At 38.2% G+C, this 13,236-nt stretch overlaps 1 protein-coding gene across 1 annotated transcript in view; it reads left to right on the top strand.

Annotated features, from left to right (window-relative positions):
* The window catches only part of SNTB2 (syntrophin beta 2), a 127,409-nt gene that overhangs the window by 61,536 nt on the left and 52,637 nt on the right, over nt 1-13,236 (top strand). Inside the window, exon 2 of the mRNA XM_074200518.1 lies at nt 9,672-9,885. Within this exon, the coding sequence (XP_074056619.1) occupies nt 9,672-9,885 (214 nt within the window). The remainder of the gene's footprint in view (nt 1-9,671; nt 9,886-13,236) is intronic.

Genomic DNA, 13,236 nt, shown 5'->3' with positions numbered 1-13,236 from the left:
CAGGGCTGGTGCTCTATTCACTGCACTGCCTAGCTGCCCCAGCACATTCTAGTTTAAAAGAAATCTTAGGTCTTGATTCTGATCCACTAGTAACTTGAGCACACAGAAGAAAAACATTTCTTCTGCTTTTGTGTGCTTGATCAGAGTTTGGACTGAAATAAAGAAAGAAAGAAGAGTCATTAACTGTGTTAAAAATTGCAAGCAAACAGGAAACTTTATTTTAAGCACCAGAATAGATTCATATTCCATAGGGTCTAACGAAATCTAAGTGCTGCTTCGTGCACCTGCTTTATTTGCATGAAGAGTTCTTAAAAATGTAAAATGAGATGGTTAAAAAAAACCTGATCCAACAAAAAAGCCAATTAATTATTGGTCATCTTGTGATAGACAGGAGAGAGGTGGTTGTGGCTTTGGAGAAAGACTCCTTCAGCTTGTGTTGGCAATAAATCCAGAGATGAGGCATTCTGGAAGAACTGTTGTTCAGTAGTTTCCATTGGGTCTGACTCTTCATGATCCCATTTGGGATTTTCTTGGCAAAGATACTAGAGTGGTTTTGCCATTTCTTTCTCTAGTTAATTTTACAGGTGAGGAAACTGAGGCAAACCAGGATTAAGTGACTTGCCCAAGATCACACAGCTAGTGTCTGAGGCTGGCTTTGAACTCATGAAGATAAGTCTTCCAGACTCCAGATGCAAAGCTCTATTCACTGTACCATCTTCCTGCCCCTTTGGAACTATCAGCCCCACAGAAAAATTATTGACTGCATAATTCTTTTGCTTTTGAGAATAAGATAGCATCTAATATTTGAATAACATTTTACAGCCATTACCTTTATAGAACTTGGAGGTGCAAACTTAGAAATTTGAGTGGTATCAAGTCAGATCTTTGTTGAGCTTGGCTTATGAATATGAAGTCTATGCAACTGAATTCGGAGCACAGCCCAATGCTAGTGGGAGTATGTTTAAAAATTTTTATGATGCCCATGTTGAAATTCATGTTGCATCATAGTACTTTTAAGTGTATTAATAATAATTGACATTTACATAGGTCGGTTTTGAGAGTAGCAAAGCAGCTTACATCATTTCATTTGATCCTCACAACAACCCACAAACCCAATAACTGCATGTAAAAATATCTCAAATGTTTTAACCAGAAAATGAAATGTGCTAATGAGGACACAAGAGTAAAGTTAGACTAACAAATGACAACCTGTGACTTGCCACCCATGTAAGGTCAAGGGTTAACAATAAGGCCAAACTTAATGATAAAACTCATTTCAACTCATAGAATCACATACACAAAAAGCTTATGAAGTTATCTATTCTACAGAGTTGGCTGTTTGTTGTTTGCAAATTGCACAATAATATTCTACTAAATTTATCTACCAGGTTTGTTTAGCCATTTTCCAATTGATGAGCACCCACATTGTCAAGCTTTTTTTTTTATTTCTTTGGTTTTTGAAAGGCAAACGGGGTTAAGTGGCTTGCCCAAGGCCACACAGCTAGGTAATTATTAAGTGTCTGAGACTGGATTTGAACTCAGGTACTCCTGACTCCAGGGCCAGTGCTTTATCCATTACACCACCTAGGCGCCCCTGAAGCTTTCTTTCAACTTTCTCCCTTCCCCTACCCATCCCCCACTTCTTGGAGTCTTAGGGGTTGATGTAATGATGTAACATAATCCTTTACCATTCTTTTCTGTATTGATTTTTCTGAATTGATTGACTTTGACTGCCATAGCTCTCCTGGCAAGTCATCAAATTTTCCTGATTAAGGTGGTCTTTTATACCTTTCATAAGATCAAAGATGTAGGGCTGAACTTAAATTGTAGTAGTTTTTAGGAAATTTCTCAGTCTAGAGGACCTAGAACCTTCCTTGAGAATGATTTCCCCCATCTAGGTCTTTCTTTTTTTGTCAATAAATCAAGAGGCGCACACTAGAAGATAAAAATTTAATTAGCATGGGCAGATGGTCAGTTGCCAGGTGGCTAGTAACTCCCCAGAACAGAAGGCGCTAGCTACACACATATTCAGGGTTTTCTCCAGCTTTAGGGCAGACACCAAAAGGAACCTATCAGGTGAGACTACTCAGGCACATTCCTTATTTGGACGTTTGAGCAATAGGGACAGGATGTAGCTATAGCTTGCTAACCTTGGTGCCCAAGATCAGGTCTGTTCTGGTTGAGAGTGTTTCCCTCTAGTGAATCTCAGCAGATCATCTTGTGGGACTGCACACTTCGTTCTCTTCAGAATGTTTAAGTGGAACCCAAGATAGAGAGGTTGCCTCCCTTTGAAACTGAATTCAGTCTTGTTTTAGTTTCTACCATTCTGCAGATATTATTTCTTTGACCTCTAAAGTTATGATTACTGGGGAGATATTTTCCCCTAGACTCTCAGGACAAAATTTTTGCCCATTTCTTCAAGATCATCTATATAGTTGAACCCTCTCTTTTTCACAGATGAAACTCAATCTAGGGAAGGTAAGTAACTTAACCGAAGTCCCAGAGCCAGGATTCAGACTTTTGCTCAAAATCCAATATCCTTTCTATGTATTGTACTTATGCATTTCTTCTTGTTATGACAACTGGTTACATTCATTACATTTCTGTATGAAATTATTGCTGTTATAGTTAATGCCCTTTCCATTTCCCAATATTTGGCATAAGTAATTTGTTTAAATAGGTCAAGTTGCAGTGGTTTTCACTGAATCTCATATGTTTTCCTCAATCATTCAACATTTAATATATGCTTATTATATACCAGGTACTTGGGGCTTTACAAATATAATTTCATTTGTGCCTCATTACAACCTTGTAGGGTAGATGCTATTATTAATTCTATTTTATAGTTGAGGAAACTGAGGCAGAGACTAAGCGCTTTGTCCAAGGTCATGCACCTTGTAAGGATCTAGATTTGGATTCAGATCTTTCTGGTTCAGGCCCAGTGCACTCTTTATTATACTACCACTACGACTCAGATTCTTATTTCATTCTTAACTAGAAGAATATTTTAAAAATATTTTTCTATTTGCTCTTGCAAGCCAGTGGTTTTATTATACAGAGACAGTTGATTTTGGAATGACTTCCACATCAGAAATGAATCATTTCCTGTCTATTAAAATATGGTCAGGGGCGGCTAGGTGGCGCAGTGGATAGAGCACCGGCCCTGGAGTCAGGAATACCTGGGTTCAAATCCAGTCTCGGACACTTCATAATTACCTAGCTGTGTGGCTTTGGGCAAGCCACTTAACCCCATTTGCCTTGCAGAAATCTAAAAAAAATAAATAAACAAATAAAATATGGTCAGTTTCTTTTTTTAAGGTGTTATGCTCCTTATGGATTCTTTTCTTGAATAAAGTATTCTTGAGCTATAGGGCAACACTATGTAATAGTCTTCAAGTTTTAGGTCTCTCATTTACCACTGAACCACATTTTCCCACCATGTTTTTCATTGACCTTGCCTAGTTTATCTTTACATTTATGTCATGTAAGATCAAAGAATTTTTTGTTGTTTTTTGCTTTTTGCTTTGCTTTGCAACAGGGTTAAGTGGCTTGCCCAAAGCCACACGGCTAGGTAATTATGAAGTGTCCGAGACTGGATTTGAACCCAGGTATTCCTGACTCCAGGGCCGGTGCTCTATCCACTGCATCACCTAGCTGCTCTTCAGAGAATATTTTGATTTAATTTTGATGGTCTTTATTGAATTCTTGTAGGATTTTGCAACATACAGAAGCTGAAATTATTTTCCTAACGGTCTTTTTTGCAAATATTTCATCCTGTACACAGAAGTGTTAGATGATCAAGTATCCCAGAAAGGATGTTTCGTGTATTTGAATGTACAGCAAGAAAACTCAGTCCACCAATTGCAGTATTTTTCTCTCTAAATGTGAACTTTTCCTTCTGTTTAGTTGCAACTTCTGTTTTCTGATTTAATTTATAATAATAATGGTGCTTTTGAGGTTTGTAAAACAAGCTACATAAATTATCTCATTTTATCCTCCCAACAACCCTTTGAGGTGAGTACTATTGTTAATTCCACTTTACAGATGAGGAAACTGAAGCTGAGAATTTAAGTGATTTGCCCAAAACACACAACAAAGACATGCTTGAGTCAGGATGTGAAATCAGATGTCTTAACCCTAAGCCCACCCGCATGGTCCATTCTGCCTCCAGTAGTTTGTCTCCTTAATGGTCACTGGTCAAAGTTCTTAAATCTAAAGACCCCACAGTTGTTAATACTTATAGATAGCATAATTTCTGATTCCCACCACTTTGTCATTATCACTACAGAAAGACTTGTTATTCTCCTTGTTTTCTTTTTTGCTGTGGTCAAGGGATTTGTATTTGGGTGGCCAACCTTTTGGAGATGAATCTTATTATCCTTATGTAGAATAGCTCTAAAATCAGTCTGTTGCTAGGAACATAATTAGATCTTTCCTAACATGGTAGAATCTTTTTTTTTCTTTTTCTTTTTAGTTTTTGCAAGGCAATGGGGTTAAGTAGCTTGCCTAAGGCCACACGACTAGGTAATTAGTAAGTGTCTGAGCTCAGATCTGAATCCAGGTACTCCTGACTCCAAGGTGGTGCTCTATCCACTGTGCCACCTAGCCACCCAACATGGTAGAATCTTGTAAAACTTGTCCACCCCTGACATAGCTTCCAAGGACTCACAATCACCTCTATGCCTTACTGAAGTATCCAAGGAAAAATTGTAGAGAAACCCTAACATCCATAATCAATTCCCTACTACTTGGGACAGATTCAGGTCAAACCATTCTCACTTTTGTTTTCTTAATTCTATTTAGCAGTGGTGTCAAACTCAAATAGAAATGGATCCTTGCAGGCCAAACCATAGATTAGCATCATTTAGATTGTATTGTGTCTTTGTTTTTGTTGAAGTTACCAATTAGCTTTTATTCCGATTGGGCTTCAGTAGTTTTGCCAGCTGTGGGCTTAATAACCTTTGCTGTATAGAGCCTTTACATGGAAAATGCCCACCTCTCATTCTATCCCCAGGCTGTAACTTAACATTAAACCTGATTTAAACTTTATTTTCCATCATCTATCTCTTGCCCACTCTGAGGTTTCTGCCACCTGTAAAGTAAGTGATTTTGGGCAAGCTATTTGTCCTCCCTTTTTAGTTTCCTAGTATATAAGAGGGGAAGGTAGTAGATGATTTCTTGTCCAGTTCTGCTTGCCCTTCTGTCCTCCCTTGATGTGAAGAGAAGACTATTTTTATTGTTTGTTTAAGTTGAAAAACTAATTGGGCCCATCAGTTTGATAGCAACTGGGCCTTGGCTGAGTGAATGGAAAGGTTCAGTAGCTACTGTTTGGAGCTTGCTTAAAGAACCATTCTCTCCTGGTTTGTCTCTTGATTTCTGGGTCCTTTTTTTAGCCCCTCTGGAAGGGACCAGAGAAGATGCTGGAGCTCTGACCAAATGATTTTTCTCCTCTTCTACTAGATCTCTCTGTGATATTCTTTCTTTCCAGGGAATATAGTTACCATCAACATTCAAATAAAAGCCATTCCTTGTGACTGAGTTTTCAGGCTCACTTTTTCATTCTGCTGTTAGGAAAACTTAAGTTGCATGTTATATGTGGTATTTCAAGATAAGCAGTAGGAAAAATAGGAATTGCTGCTTCCCCACAGAAGCCCCTTTATTTGTTCTGCTTCCTGATTTGTTGTGAGTGATGACAAATTCAACTTATTTATTAAGTGCTACTGTGTAGTAGGCCATTGGAGCTGGGTAGGTGGCATTGTTGTTTGTCTTTTGTTCTCCAAGAATTCTGGGGACATCAAGGATGTAAAGCACATGGAATGGTTCTAAATTAGAGGTGCTGAGGTGGGCCTGGAGTCTGGACAACTTAAGTGCCGATCTAGACTTAGATATTTCCTAATTGTGCAAATTGCTTCTCCTCTGTTTGCCTCTGTTTCCTTATCTGTAAAAAGGGGATAAGAATGGTGCCAACCTCCCAGAGTTGCTATGAAGATAAATGAGATAATAGTTCTATATAAGTATTAGTTATTATTAGCAATTATTGTAAGGATATGGCAAAATAATATTATTTCTGCCCTCGGGAAGCTTATGATTTACCTGGAGAAATAGTAATATTCAGTACCTCTAAATTAATGCTAAGGGATTCCCTCAGGCAGCTCAGGGTAAGTCAGGAAAGGCCTCATTCCAGAGCTGGCACTTGAACTGAACAAGTAGGCTGGTTTGGCAGGAATGTAGCCCTGGGTGAAAGAGAATAAGGTCAAAAATCCTGGAAGGATGGATTGGACCCAGGCTGAGGAGGGCTTTGAAAGCTAAATTCAGTAGTCTGTATTCTATCTAGAGGCCTTGGAGAACCCTTCTTTAGAGGCATGACAGAAGTCAGGCCAGCTCTTTAGAAAAATCCCTTTGGCAGCTGTGCATAGGAAGAACCGAAGAGGAAAGGGACTGAGGGAGGGCAATGAATTGGGAGGGGAGCTGTGCCAGTGACCCAGCCTAGAGTGGGATGAAGGGAACAGATGTGAGAATGAGAAAGTAGGAGTGACAGATCGGGCCACTGATGAACCATGTGGGGTATCCGAGAATGAGGGATTGGGGGTGATGTGGATGGTGTAACCTGGAATGTTGGACCCCTGAAGAGGGGTGAGTTGGGGTGGAAGTATTAAGTTCTGTTTTGGATGCATTGAATTGGAGATGTCTCTAGGACATCTGGCGGGCAGTCTGTGATCCAGGACTACATCTTGGGAGAGAGAAAAAAGCCAGATTTGTAGACCTTGGAGTCAGGTGTAGAGAAATGATAATTCATTAAATCCATGGATATGGATGAGGTCACTGGGTAAAAAAAAAGAGCCCTGAAGTAACACCCACAGTTATAGAAACATGAAGATCCCTCAAAAATAGTCAGAGACAGAAGGGTCAGACTCAGTGTCAAAGGCCGCAGGGAGTACGAGGATGAGAGCTGGGAAAAACCCATTCTATGTGGCAATTAAGAGATCACTGTTCCCTTTGAAGAGAGACACTTCAGTTTTTATGTCTTGGGGAGCCAGATCATACAGGATTGAGAAGTGAATCATGTTGGGGGTTTTTTCACCAAACCAAGATACACCATTAATATTCTGGAACATCAGTGTTTTTGTTTGCATTGTGGAGTAGAATTCTTTATTATCTAGGCTTGTCTTGAACTGCATCCAGGAGGCTTTAATTATTTAAGCATCTAAAGTACAGTGTTATGATGGTAGTCCCATGGCAGGGACCCTGAGGGCATCATTATAGCAAGTCTTTACTAGGTGTTTGTTCTTGCTCTTGAGTGGACAGGTAATTACTGTCAATGATCCTTTAGAGATGAAATTTGAGGAGGTAGGCATTGAAAGTTTTCTGGGAAAAGGGGGAGAAAAAACTTCTCAGTGCATTATCTTTGAAACTCCTAAAATTCTTCCTAGGCCAGTATTTAGTTAAATTGGGGAAGAGAAGATTTTACTAATGTTGTAGTGCAATAATTTTTCCCTTTATAAACTCTCCTCTCCCTTCCCACACCCAATTTAACTAAAAATGTGATGCAGTAGGGGAAAGCTGCTGACTTTATTGTATTTACCTCAAGTTAGCTATATATCCAGAATGAGGCCCACCTTTTTAAAAATCTATCTATCTATCTGTTATTTATTTATTTATTCATTCATTTATTCATTTATTTATTTATTGAGGCCCACTTTTACAACAGAAATATAGCTATAGGCCTTCTCTAAAGCACCAGGCCTGGAATCAGGAAGAATCATCTTCTTGAGTTCAGACCCGGCTTCAAAAACTTACGAATTGTGTGATATTGGGTAAGTCACTTAGATCTGTTTGCCTGACTTTCCTCATTTGTCAAATTGAGCTGGAGAAGGAAATGAAAATCGTTCATTAATCTGCCACAAAAACCCCTATAGGGTCATGAAGAACTGGACTTCTTTGAATTCCTTGAAGAGGCTTGTAGGAATTCTCATATACTTTTATGTTTTTTGAAAATGGACTCAGCTTTTTGCCAAGTGGCATACAAAACATGGCTCCCTGCCACCAGACCAGAGTTGTCCATAACTATTGGTCTGGATATGGCCAACATAGGGTAGCTATTGCCCTCTTAAAGAATCCACCAAAGAAATAGTGTTTGTTAATCATCCAAATTGTCAGTTCACAGTGGTTTTTGTATCCAGCTTAATAAGCTATTTGGAATCAAATGGATTTCAGAGTAGATCCAGACTCCTTTGGGGGATATTTGAACCACAATTATAGTAGTTGGTGTAGCTTTCATGGTAGAAATTGTTTGAAATGACCAGAATGTTAAAAATCACCCTATCAGCTTTTGGCAGTAACTGGAAATTTGGTTATTGTTGCCAGAGTCCTCATCATGGAATCATCTTGAAAGTACAAGGTTAAGACAGGCCGTAAAAGTCCTGAGTCAGCCTCGTAAAGAACAAAGTTAGATTTAACCCTGAAAAAGACATCTTTATGGGTACTGGGCCTAGTTTATTTTTTTGATTTTCTTTGGTGTCTCAAAGGAGTTAAATTAAGCCCTTTGCTCTCCCCACCCAGAAAGAATTAGGATATAGGGAAGCACAAAACACCAATAGTCTCCCCAAATTGCTAGCTTCAGCTTTTTTTTCTGTATCATATTTAATTTCAGCACATCTTGTCATGTAACTTATAAAACAATATCCTTGCTTTTGCTGACCACAGCTAAAACTTGCAACCTCTTCCCTAGATATTCATATTTGAAGTGATAAGACTCTCTCTCTCTCTCTCTCTCTATATATATATATATATATATATAATATATGTTATATTATATATATAAAATTTTAGAAATATCCTAATTTTTTTTAGTTTCTGCACACTTTGAAAACAAGGAAGTGGGTGAAAATAACAGTATTTGATGTTTTTCATATATTGTACATTATTGATATACCTATTTTTTATGGTTTTTCCTTTACTTCCTAGAATGTTGCTAATGGTCTGCCTCTATTGAAATGTTAGGGGCCAGAGGCCAAGGAGATGCTGATGCAACATTTATGACTCTTAGTGGAGTAATCAGGCATTGATTCTTATGAGTTTGATTGAACTGAGTCCAGCTGTTTGTTTTTGATTTTAATATGATTTGAGATAAAGTTCCCTCAACTTGTCTAGTTCCTGGGGCATGAAGATTTTATCTCCTTACATCTTTGCACAATCTGTTCCTTGAGAAATAAAGGCATAGGGCATGTTTCTTATGCAGAGAAATGAAATTATCATTTTATAATAGTACATAATTTAAGCTTATACTTTTATATTTATGTAGTTTTTATTTTATTTTTAATTTATTGGATAAAATAAACATTTCTACAGTAAAATAAAAAATATATAGCTTATATTTTTATATTTAATTTCTGAGATAAACAAGCATTTCTATAACAGTAAAAATTTTTAAATTGCACATTAAACTGCATATCTATTATGTATAACTTGCTATTCCATTTAAGCATTTAATAAAGTTATGTAATTGTTTTTCTCCCCCCCCAGGTTTCTATTTTTAAAATGTCTCCTTCCATGTCCTGAGAATGACATGCCACTTATTATAAAGAATGTAAGAACATGGTTATTTTCCAATTGTTCACTTTTAGAAGTTGCAAAAGGACTAATTTACTTTTCTATCCTGATTTTGTTCATAGTCAAGTTCATCCGGGAGGTGACACCGTATATCAAGAAGCCATCCTTGGTATCTGATCTGCCCTGGGAAGGGTTTGCCCCCCAGTCACCAAGCTTTAGTGGCAGCGAGGACTCTGGCTCTCCCAAACACCAGCATGGCATCAAGGACAGGAAGGTCATCCCTCTCAAAATGTGTTTTGCTACCAGGAACCTGAGTATGCCAGATCTGGAGAACAGGTGAGAGGGATGTGATTGGTGAACAACAGAATACTTAAGACTTTGTAATACTGGAGGCAAGTAGGGGGCTAAGCTGCTGATTTGTTACTTTGAGTTATCCTTCACAGAAGAGGGGTCTAAACTCCCATAATTGTTATTCATATTTACATATATTTTATATTCTTCTTAAACTTGAATCACTTATACCAGTCTAATGACCTCATTTGTTGTTCAGGTATGTTTGACTCTTTCTGACTCCGTTGAGGTTTTCTTGGCAATGATACTGGAGTGGTTTACCATTTCCTTCTCCAGTTCATTTGATAGAGGAAGAAACTGAGTCAAATAGGGTTCAGTGACTTGCTCAGGGTCACACTGCTAGTAAGTGTCTGAGGTCAGAAGTGAACTCTATTATTCCTGATTCCAGGACTTGGCACTCAAACTGCCTGATGACTTACTTACTGTGTTGTTTTATGCTTATCCATCAGTCAGTATCTTAGCCTTTATGTAACTTAAAAACCTCATTCTGAGAAGTCTATAGTCTTCTTCATATTGTCAAAGGATCTATGATCCCAAAAGATTCAGAACCACTGGTTTAGGGGTTTGAAATTAAATAATGACTTTGTATTCCAACCATTGTAGGAGTTTGAACCCTAAAAATTGTAAACCTTAATGACAGAAAATATAGGTTAGACATGAAGTTATTCTCTGGGATTTTCTATTACTTGTAGGTAGAGGCCATCTGTCCAAAATGATCATCCAGAACTGAGAGAGACAGGGGCATATTTATCCAAAAACAAAGGATAGAGGAAAGCATTAACCTCGGTGGTTTTATAATGAAGGCTGTTCAGACAATCTTAAGTTACCCAGTTGCTCCTCAGAGACTATCATCCTTAAGCAGTACTATCTGATTAATTATTCTATTCCTGGACTTTAAGCATCCTGAGGGCAGGTCAAGTCTTCCCACATGGGGGAGTTAGTCAATGACTTCTTACTGAGTATAAAGTGAAGGCTAAAAGAAATCAGCCTTTTTACCAGGAGTATAGTTTTGAAAAACTCATTATTATTATTATTATTATACTTTTACAAGTAATATATTCTTGTTAATGAGGTTGATAATAATAACAATAATAATAATCATCATCTAATTTTTATTTAATACTTCAAGTTTTGCAAAGTGCTTTACATAGAGTATCTCATGATTTTCAGTTAGGTGCCATTATTATGCTTACTTTGCAGAAAGCAAACTGAGGCTAAGAGACTTTAAGTGACCATCACAGATTCACACAGTTAGTAAGTGTTCATAGCAAGATTCAAACTCCAGTGTTGCTGTCTCAAAGCCTCGTACTATATCCACAACTAGCTGCCTAGTTTTTCCTTTAAAGATACTGAGATATTCCTAAAGATTTGTTTGGTCCAAGGGACTAAGGACTCAGACCCAGTTTGAGTCCAACACAGCCATGAGGACTCGGGGCAGGAATTCGAGGAGCAGGTGTCTTCAATTGATAGATATGATAAGTGAGGTAAACAAAGGAGCTTCCTTCAATCTATTCCAGATGTCTTCTTTGCTTAGCATAGTTGAATAGCCAGCCTCCTCTTGCTTTGTCCAAGTAAATTTTTTTATGTTATCCGTGAATGACTAACAAGTGTCCTTCTCATTTTGTTCCAATATGGAGTTGGAGCTGATGAAGGCAGGAAAGAGTGCCAAATTCTTTTTTTTTTGGCCAGGAAGTGGGGTTAAGTGACTTGCCCAAGGTCATACAGCTAGGTTTTTATTAGGTGTCTGAGGTTGAATTTGAACTCAGGTCCTCCTGATTCCAGGGTGGTTGCTCTATCCTCTGCACCACCTAGCTGCCCCTAGACTGCCGAATTTTTAAAAAAGTTGAGAATGGGGGTGGCTAGGTGGTGCAGTGGATAGAGCACTGGCCCTGTAGTCAGGAGTCAAATCCAGTCTCAGACACTTAATAATTACCTAGCTGTGTGGCCTTGGGCAAGTCACTTAACTCCATTGCCTTGCAAAAAAAACCTAATAAGAAAAAAAAAGAAAATTGAGAATGACTTTCACATTTAGATTCTTACCTGACTTAGAGGTTTATGGACATGAAAGTTTATTACATATTACTGTGGTTAAAAGTAACAAGATGTTAAGAAATTAAGCAATATGAGAGCTAGATATTCTTTTTTTTTTAAAGATTTTATTTTTAAGTTTTACAATTTTTCCCCAATCTTACTTCCCACCCCCCACAGAAGGCAATTTGCCAGTCTTTACATTGTTTCCATAATATACATTGTTTCTATAATATACATTGATCCAAATTGAATGTGATGAGTGAGAAATCATATCCTTAAAGAAGAAACATAAAGTATAAGAGCAAGATCATACAATAAGATATCAGGTTTTTTCCCTAAATTAAAGTTAATGGTCCTTGGTCTTTGTTCAAACTCCACAATTCTTTCTCTGGATACAGATGGTATTCTCCATTACAGACAACCTCAAATTGTCCCTGATTGTTGCACTGATGGAATGAGCAAGTCCATCAGGGTTGATCATCGCCCCCATGTTGCTGTTAGGATGTGCAGTGTTTTTCTGGTTCTGCTCATCTCATTCAGCATCAGTTCATGCAAATCCCTCCAGGCTTCCCTGAATTCCCATTCCTCCTGGTTTCTAATAGAACAATATTGTTCCATGTCATACATATACCACAGTTTGCTGAGCCATTCCCCGATTGAAGGAAATTTACTTGATTTCCAATTCTTTGCCACCACAAACAGGGCTGCTATGAATATTTTTGAACAAGTGATGTTTTTACAACTTTTTCATCATCTCTTCAGGGTATAGACCCAGTAGTGGTATTGCTGGATCAAATGGAATTTTTGTTGCTCTTTGGGCATAGTTCCAAATTTGAGAGCTAGATATTTTTTTTTTTTAGATTTTTGCAAGGCAAATGAGGTTAAGTGGCTTGCCCAAGGCCACACAGCTAGGTAATTAGTGTGTCTGAGGGAGGATTTGAACTCAAAGATTCCCGACTCTAGGGCTGGTGCTCTATCCACTGTGCCACCTAGCCACCCCTAGACTAGGTATTCTTAAAGAAATGTAAGAGAGAAAGTAAAGGCAATGTTATTGCTTCTGAGCTGATCCCCTGAGGGGGGATAAGGAACAGCAAAGTAAAGAAGGAAAGTAAGCACAGTTACAAGAGTGTTTAGAAATTGGGAACTGTTTGGGAAACTAGTGGAATTCCTTATGAAGCAGGGCGCAGAGGGAATGCTGTGGTCTTTCAAGGCTTCTCTGGGTTTATGGAGGGTGCTCTCCATTCCATCTCCATTTCCTAAGCCCCATTGGATATTTTATCATGCCCTCTGGGTCAGGAGAAGGCT

Source organism: Macrotis lagotis, chromosome 1, assembly GCF_037893015.1.
Source record: "Macrotis lagotis isolate mMagLag1 chromosome 1, bilby.v1.9.chrom.fasta, whole genome shotgun sequence".
Lineage (NCBI taxonomy): Eukaryota > Metazoa > Chordata > Mammalia > Peramelemorphia > Peramelidae > Macrotis > Macrotis lagotis.
Note: the sequence above shows the minus strand (reverse complement) of the source record. Positions and strands in the feature narration are given on the sequence as shown.